The sequence below is a fragment of the Zeus faber genome, assembly GCF_960531495.2.
Source record: "Zeus faber genome assembly, chromosome: 1".
In the NCBI taxonomy this organism is placed as follows: Eukaryota; Metazoa; Chordata; class Actinopteri; order Zeiformes; family Zeidae; genus Zeus; species Zeus faber.
This window is the reverse complement of record NC_137193.1, coordinates 10,666,433-10,673,932: the sequence shown is the minus strand read 5'-3', so window position 1 is coordinate 10,673,932 and position 7,500 is coordinate 10,666,433. Positions and strand designations below refer to the sequence as shown.

The window sequence follows — 7,500 nt, the reverse complement described above, 5'->3', positions numbered from 1 at the left end:
TCTTGTTTGTTTTTTTACTTTTCCTGCCCCCTCCCTTCACTAATCCCTGTAATTATAGCAGTGGGACGGCGCTTAGTGTCTGTTCATTACTCCTTAATCTGTCTCGTAAAAAATAACGTGTTGGTGTGCGTGCGTGCGCGCGTGCGTGCGCGCGTAAATGAGGGGGGCAGCCATCTTGCGTTCCGACCATCTATTTTTCCTGGCGGTTGTCCAGACCTCTTTTCTTTTCCCATCACTTCAAAACAACAGCCTATACACGGTGTAATGGCTGCTCCGTCAAATCTGCCCAGACCTTCCTCCTCCTCCTCCTCCTCCGTATCCGGCATTGGATCGCTCCGTCACATCGGGGGGTCGGTCTGATTGCCGCGTCGCGTCTCCTTCCGCCTCCTCCCGTCGCTCTCTCCGTCCCGTTCCTCCGGCTCTTATATAAATGGCCGTCCCCGCGCACAGTGTCCAACCTGGCGTCTGGGATGCGCCGCGTTCTCATCTCAAACGGCGACGGTGCGTCGTGCGAGATCTGTGTGCCGTCACGGCGGCAGGTGATCGGGAGCCTGACGCCCGTGTTTGCGTTCGTGTCGGAGGACGATGGAGAGATGATGGAGGAGATAAAGGAAAAAAATAATAATAATAATAATAATAAAAAAAACAAACCTCTTTCTGATGTTTTTTGTCTGTGTTTTTGTCTCGTTTTCCAGACAATGCAGCTACAGCAAGGCATCCCAGGAGGGAGATGAAGAACTCTACTTCCAATGTAAGTGATAGGCAAGGTGTGTGTGTGTGTGTGTGTGTGTGTGTGTGTGTGTGTGTGTGTGTGTGTACGTGTGCACGTGTGCGTGTGTGTACGTGTGCACGTGTGCGTGTGCGCGCGCGCATAAAGGGTTAAAAGGACAAGGACGGCTCCTCAACACACACCAGCCTTAGTATGACATTAAGATCATCAGGACCCATTTATTTTCTCATGTTATTTAAGTTGGTCACTTCTTTTCTTTTTTTTCTTCTATTCAATGTTATATTATTTTATTACAGTTGAAACCGATAGTGATCACGTCTGTCCGGGTCAAATTGTTCACTAATAAGTGGAGGATTATTATTTAATTGTATTATATTAATATTATTATTAATTATTATTTTAATTTTTTTCATTATTAATATTATTCATTTATTTTTCTTTAAAGCCCCTTTCCCGCTTGCACTGAAAGCTGTAAATGTTCTGGAAATGTTCCGTCTTGGCGTCATGTGGGAACAGGAGCCGGTGTCGACGTTCCGTAAAAGTATTTCCGTAAAATTTCCCCACTCTCAACCGAATATAATTTAAGCGTTTGGGAATGGAGGCGTGTGGGAATGGAAGCGTGTGGGAATGGAAGCGTGTGGGAATGGAGGCGGTAACAGCGCGGAGCCGGAGAGGGAGCGAGCGGCGAGGGAGAACGGGTGGAGGGTGTTCCCTCTCCGGAGGCAGAGGGCGTAGGACAGATTGAAAACTGTCACACAGATTTCCCGTCCTCCGTCCTCCCTCCCTCCTCTCTCCCAGCCCCCGCCCTCACCCCTCTCTCCCCCTTTGGTTTCTCCCATTTTTACCTGGTGCGAAAAGCTGCTCTAAAAAACAATCCTGTCGCCTAGTCTGGCGACAGGATGTAAGACTGATGTAAGGCCTATCACACAAGCATGACATCATTTATCCGTTATGGTCATCTCTGTGGCAACGGACTCCATACTTTCTCTTATCCAGCAATGTTACGGATTCCATGTGGGAAAGGGGCTTATTTCTCATGCGGATTACCATCTCCAGTAACTGACACCATTGCTGTAGATGGTAATCTGCATGAGAAATAACAGGCGTGACGCGCGCGGGTTTTGGTTTTTTTTTGGTTTCGTTCAAGTAGGAAACAGAGGAAAATAAATCCATCTGAAATAAAAACACACTTTTTATTTTTTATTTTTTTTTGGAGAAATGGGAAACGGAGATGCGCAGCGGAGCAGACTCCCTCTCCATTACGCATTCAAGTCTGCTCTACACCTGCCTGTTTTACCAATTATCAGTCTTAGAGTAAATGCATTCTCAACTTAAAATGATATTCGGACAAAATTTAAAGGGTTGAATAAAAATGTAAAATTGTAAAGAAAACTTGGTGGGGCTGCGCCGGTGTTATGCACTGACGGGGCTTTAGCGCCGGCCAGCCCCGGTGCAGTGCCACCGCTGCAAACTGAACTGATTGCCACGAGGCAAAGGATCATGGGAGAAGAGTAATAAAAAAAAATGCAGCATTACGGTAGTTGATAAAAAATTTAAAAAATCCATATTTTGTCATGTGTGAAAAGACCCAAAATGAAAAACGCGATTATTTTGGGCAAATGACTTAAACAGCATTTGTAGAGGAATTAATTTGTCCAAAGCTTTTTGATCCACACAAGCGGTCGACCACTGTAACCGTGGTGGTTATACCTAAGCGGTTTCCACTGCATTATTTTTATCCATTATTTTGTTGGTTTTATTTCTTTTCTTTTTTTTTTCATTCGTTTTCAGGACATTTAATGTCCTCGTAATCTGAACGTCCCATTAATTCTGTTTTAAAATTAAATTCACTGCTGTTTTAAGTCTTCATATTAACAAATAATCGCGTGTGTGTATGTACTGTACTTGTGAGGACCGGTCTCCAAATTGACAATTTTTTGGTTTAGAAGTGCACCGGGAACACGGGTCCTCACTCACCGGGTGTATTGACTCCGACCTCTCTTTGAAGGATGTGTGTTTGTGTGTGTGTCACGCCGGGCAGGCGTTGGGATTACCTTTGAGGGATTAAGTAACGTCTGGGCATTAGTTCTTAATTCTGTGAGTGTGCCTGGGCGACTCGGCCACACTCTGTTAGGCTCTGCCTGCGTGGGCACCGCTGTGATGGGGGGAGGGAGGGGGAGAGGGAGGGAGAGGGAGAGAGGTTTTAGGTAGAAGCGTGGAGTTGGCAGCAGCCGTGATGTGTGCTTCTGGGGAGATGGGGACACATTAAATGTTATTTGTAGTGTATAATGTTTACAGCGTTTTTTTGGCTCATAAAGTCCTCAATATGCTTTTGTTTTGGCACTGACAGAATAAGGCTGGTTTGACATATCACTTGTTCTCTGTGTGTGTATTTCTGTATGTGTGTATAACTCCATTATGTATGACTATACTGTATTTTTTGTGAATTCAGCGTGTGTGTGTGTGTGTGTGTGTGTGTGTGTGTGTGTGTGTGTGTGTGTGTGTGTGTGTGTGTGTGTGTGTGTGTGTGTGTGTGTGTGTGTGTGTGTGTGTGTGTGTGTGTGTGTGTGTGTGCGCGCGCGCGCGCATACTGTATGCACGTGTGTGCATGTGCACATGTGGTTATGCGTGTGTGTGTGTGTGTATATTGTATGCGTGTGTGTGCGCGCGCGCCCATAATCTCCTCCGGAGCTTTGCAGCAACGCCTGATGAATAATGAGCTCAAGCCGTTCGGCCTGAAAACAAAGACATGCCAACAGCCCAAACGCTCTTAACACACACACACACACAATGCACGTGCACACTCACGCACGCACACACACATGCAGGCAGGCATGTAGGCCCCCCGGGGACTTCTGTGTCCTGTGGAAATGGCGTCGCCCGCCCACCCCCCCGCCGACCGGCTGAGCTTCTGGTGAAGTGCAGAGTTGATAAGAGACGGCGAGTGACGACGGAGCTGTCTGTCCGATGATGAACGTGGGGATGGAGGGAAGGAGGGAAAGAGGAAGGAGGAAAGGAGGTGGAAAGAGAAAGGAGGTGGAAAGAGGAAGGAGGAAAGGAGGTGGAAAGAGGAAGGAGGAAAGGAGGTGGAAAGAGGAAGGAGGAAAGGAGGTGGAAGGAGGAAAGGAGGTGGAAAGAGGAAGGAGGAAAGGAGGTGGAAAGAGGAAGGAGGAAAGGAGGTGGAAAGAGGAAGGAGGAAAGGAGGTGGAAAGAGGAAGGAGGAAAGGAGGTGGAAGGAGGAAAGGAGGAAAGGAGGTGGAAGGTGGAAAGAGGAAGGAGGAAAGGAGGTGGAAAGAGGAAGGAGGAAAGGAGGTGGAAGGAGGAAGGAGGAAAGGAGATGGAAGGAGGAAGGAGGAAAGGAGGTGAAAGGAGGAAGGAGGGGAGGTGGAAAGAGGAAGGAGGAAAGGAGGTGGAAAGAGGAAGGAGGGAAAGAGGAAGGAGGTGGAAAGAGGAAGGAGGAAAGGAGGTGGAAAGAGGAAGGAGGAAAGGAGGTGGAAGGAGGAAGGAAGAAAGGAGGTGGAAAGAGGAAGGAGGAAAGGAGGTGGAAAGAGAATGAATGAAGGAAGGGCGAGTCGATGAGCGAACTGATGAGACCGTGGGCGATGTGGCCTGAGTGAGGGAGGGAGGGAGTGGAAAGGTGGCGGGTGTGAGAGAGGAGGGAGGGAGGGAGGGAGGGAGGGAGGGGGCGTGAGGAGAGAAGGTTTTATCCCAAAATGAACCCTCACGCCGCCCAAGCCATTAGTTTAATGTCGGGAGTATTTTGGACTGACCTAGAAACAGGCAGTCAGACGGAGGAGACGAAAACCCTATTAGTGGAGACCGAGGGAGGGAGGGAGGGAGGGATTTTATTTTACAAACTCACATTTATTTACAAGATGTTCAAACTAAAGGGAAATTAAAGGGAAAACTGAATAAAAACGAATCATTATAAAAATTATAACAATAATAAAATGGAACATAAAGAATTATATGTGAATAATAAAAGGGGGAAACATATTTACATAAATAGAACATAAAATACATGAAATAAGGGAGAGATTTCAAAAAATCGAATTTTACAAACTCACATCATTTTACAAGAACAAAAAAAAAATTTCTTAAATGGAAATTAGTACTATAAATATATATTGATATACAGTTTATGTGTATGCACAAATAAAACATGAATATATATACAATAAAAGGGAAAGGGAATGGGAGGAGAGATCATGCTGGGGAGATAAATCCTCCCTGTGTCCATATCTTTTTTTTTTTTTTGTCCAAAACGTTAAATATTTCCTTTTATATACAGTATATAATTTATATATTATTATACAATTTGAATTAAAATATAAGGCAGCTCTTGCCTCCCGACCGGAGTAGAATGGTGTGAGTGTGGAGCGTCCTGCGTCCCTTGGAAACAGGTTTGCAGATAATTGAATTTGGGATTTTTTTTTTCAGCCCCGACGGCGCCGGTCACTGTGAGTGCACGTGACAGTGCATGCGGCGACCGCACGCTCCGATGGCGGCGAGTCTCTGATGCGGCGAGACGTCGCGGTTTCCCCTCCGATCGCCCCCTCCGGCCCTGACACAGTTAACCCCCAAACAAGTCAGGCATGGAAGCCAAAGAGTGTGTGTGTGTGCGTGCGCGCGCGTCGTCGTCGTCGTCGTCGTCGTCGTCGTGTCACGCGCCCTCGGTTCGAGTTGACATCTGAAACAGAGCTGTAATTTTTGCTGTAATTTGAGCTGGTTTTTTTTTTATTTTTTTTATGAAATTTAAGCTCAAATAAAGTGTGTTTTTAAAAAACACAATGTCATAGAAAAGTCTCTTCGATCGTCCACTCAGCCCTCCTCGCCTCGAATAGAAAAGCTTTCATTTGCTTTGTAATTGGACTTTGTGTGTGTGTGTGTGTGTGTGTGTGTGTGTGTGTGTGTGTGTGTGTGTGTGTGTGTGTGTGTGTGTGTGTGCGTGCGCGTGCGAGAAAGACGAAATCAATAAAGTGTTACGAGGCGGTCGCTATTGGATCCCTCGGGTCGATGCGAAGCATTAATCACATTTCACAAACCAGCCACGCTTTCGGGCTGGAACTTTACAACCTGACTTGTTTCGGGGAAAGGCGGCCCGTGCGCGGGCTCCATTGTTGTGCGCGCGGCGTCCGTCGGAGTGGTTGCCTGCGTCGGGCGTCCCCACCTGCCGCCGTGCGCGCCGGAAAGGGCCCCGATCACCTCGCGTCGCCTGGCCGCGGTGTCGGCGCTCGCCCTCTGGAAGCCGCGGCGGAGCACTCGTGGCACTTCAGCACTTCTGTCCCTCGGTATTTTACAGTCTGCTGTGCCGTGCCCAAGGCCGCCATCGCGGCAGAGTGTTGAAGCCAGTTCAGACGGTGCTTTAGCCGCTAATGGCCACTAGACGTTGGCTTCAGAAAACCTCAAACTGAATGTAGGACGATGGGGCGGGGGGTGACTGCTCAATAGAAACACATTCGTTGATTGAATGAACTATTGAGACTCTGGGGGTCCTCGGTGGCTAAGTTGACTTGTTACGTGTGGTTTTTAAAAATGCTGCTTCCATTGCGAAGACATCGAGGTTTTAAAGCGGGGCGCGTCCCTCTCTCCCCCTGCCCCCCACCCGCCTGGTGGTTCCGCCCTCCGCTCCAGCGCAGCCAGACCCAGACTAAAGACAAACCCGGCGGCGGCGGCGGCGGGCGCAAGCCTCAACTCGAGCCTCCGAATCGTCTCTACCCAAAACCGACGTCGCCGCAGACTCGCCGTTCGCTGCGGTCCGCGGTCCTGCCGCAGTTTCTGACGGAGGATGGTCTTGTGCGTGTGGTTACGTGGATGTGGGGTTTGTTTTCTTTCAACGTGTGCTTCTGTGATACATCTTGAAATGGCGGGGGGGGGGGGGGGGGGGGCAAATATCCCTCGGATCTGACGAGGGCCCGACGGAGGAAGCTCCCGATCAGACTCGAAACTCTGCGTCTTTGATCCGTTTTGGTTTTTTTTGTTGTTGTTTTTTTTTTCCCCCTTCTCCGTCTCGGGACTTTGCAAGGTCGGGACAAACGCTGGGCTCCTGTCAGACGACGACCCGCTGCGGCGCTCACGGCTAGCTTTTTTTGAAGAATGAAGTGCTTTTCACGATCTCGCCGCATCCGCAAAGTCGGTGTGCGTGCGTGTCGGTGTGTGTGTGTGCGTGTGTGTTTGTGTGTGTGTGTGCGCGTGTGTGTTTGTGTGTGCGTGTGTGTGTGCGTGCACGGACAAGTGTTCTGGACCGTCTGTCTTTGTCTCTTCACACTGGCTGTACAGTTCTTGGCGCCCGGATCATCAATGTTGCATCATTATCTATTCTGTGTGTGTGTGTGTGTGTGTGGCTGCGGCTGCGGCGCGATCCTTCACCGATCCAGTCAAGATCCCGACCCGGAGGACTTACATCGATCCGGAGACGTGCGAGGACCTCCTGCAGGCCGTCCACGCCTTCGCCAAGGAGCTGGACAACTCCAGCATCAAGATCGACAGGATCGTGCACACAGGTGACGTAGCGGCGCTCGTCGCTCGGGGGGGGGGGTTCCCCACCCCTTTTTTTGGGGGGGGGGGGGGGGGGGACCACAACCCAATTTACCCCAGTCCCCAAATTTCTTTCCTCTACCGCCTTCTCTCGTTATTCCGGAGACAACACCACTGATGTGTAAATATGCACAATTAGGACCAGAAGCAACAGACTGAGGCTGAATCGCAAACTCTCTGACTGAACTTTCAAAAAAGCCGCACCACCGCTCAAAGTGTGGACGGAGGACGTT

The 7,500-nt window shown here is 49.1% G+C and overlaps 1 protein-coding gene across 1 annotated transcript in view; it reads left to right on the top strand.

The window, feature by feature from the left end:
• Window positions 1-7,500, top strand: part of epha10 (EPH receptor A10) — a gene marked incomplete at both ends in the record, with an annotated part of 179,505 nt that overhangs the window by 154,895 nt on the left and 17,110 nt on the right. Inside the window, 2 exons of the mRNA XM_080004599.1 lie at window positions 696-751; window positions 7,108-7,233. Of these exons, the coding sequence (XP_079860725.1) occupies window positions 696-751; window positions 7,108-7,233 (182 nt within the window). The remainder of the gene's footprint in view (window positions 1-695; window positions 752-7,107; window positions 7,234-7,500) is intronic.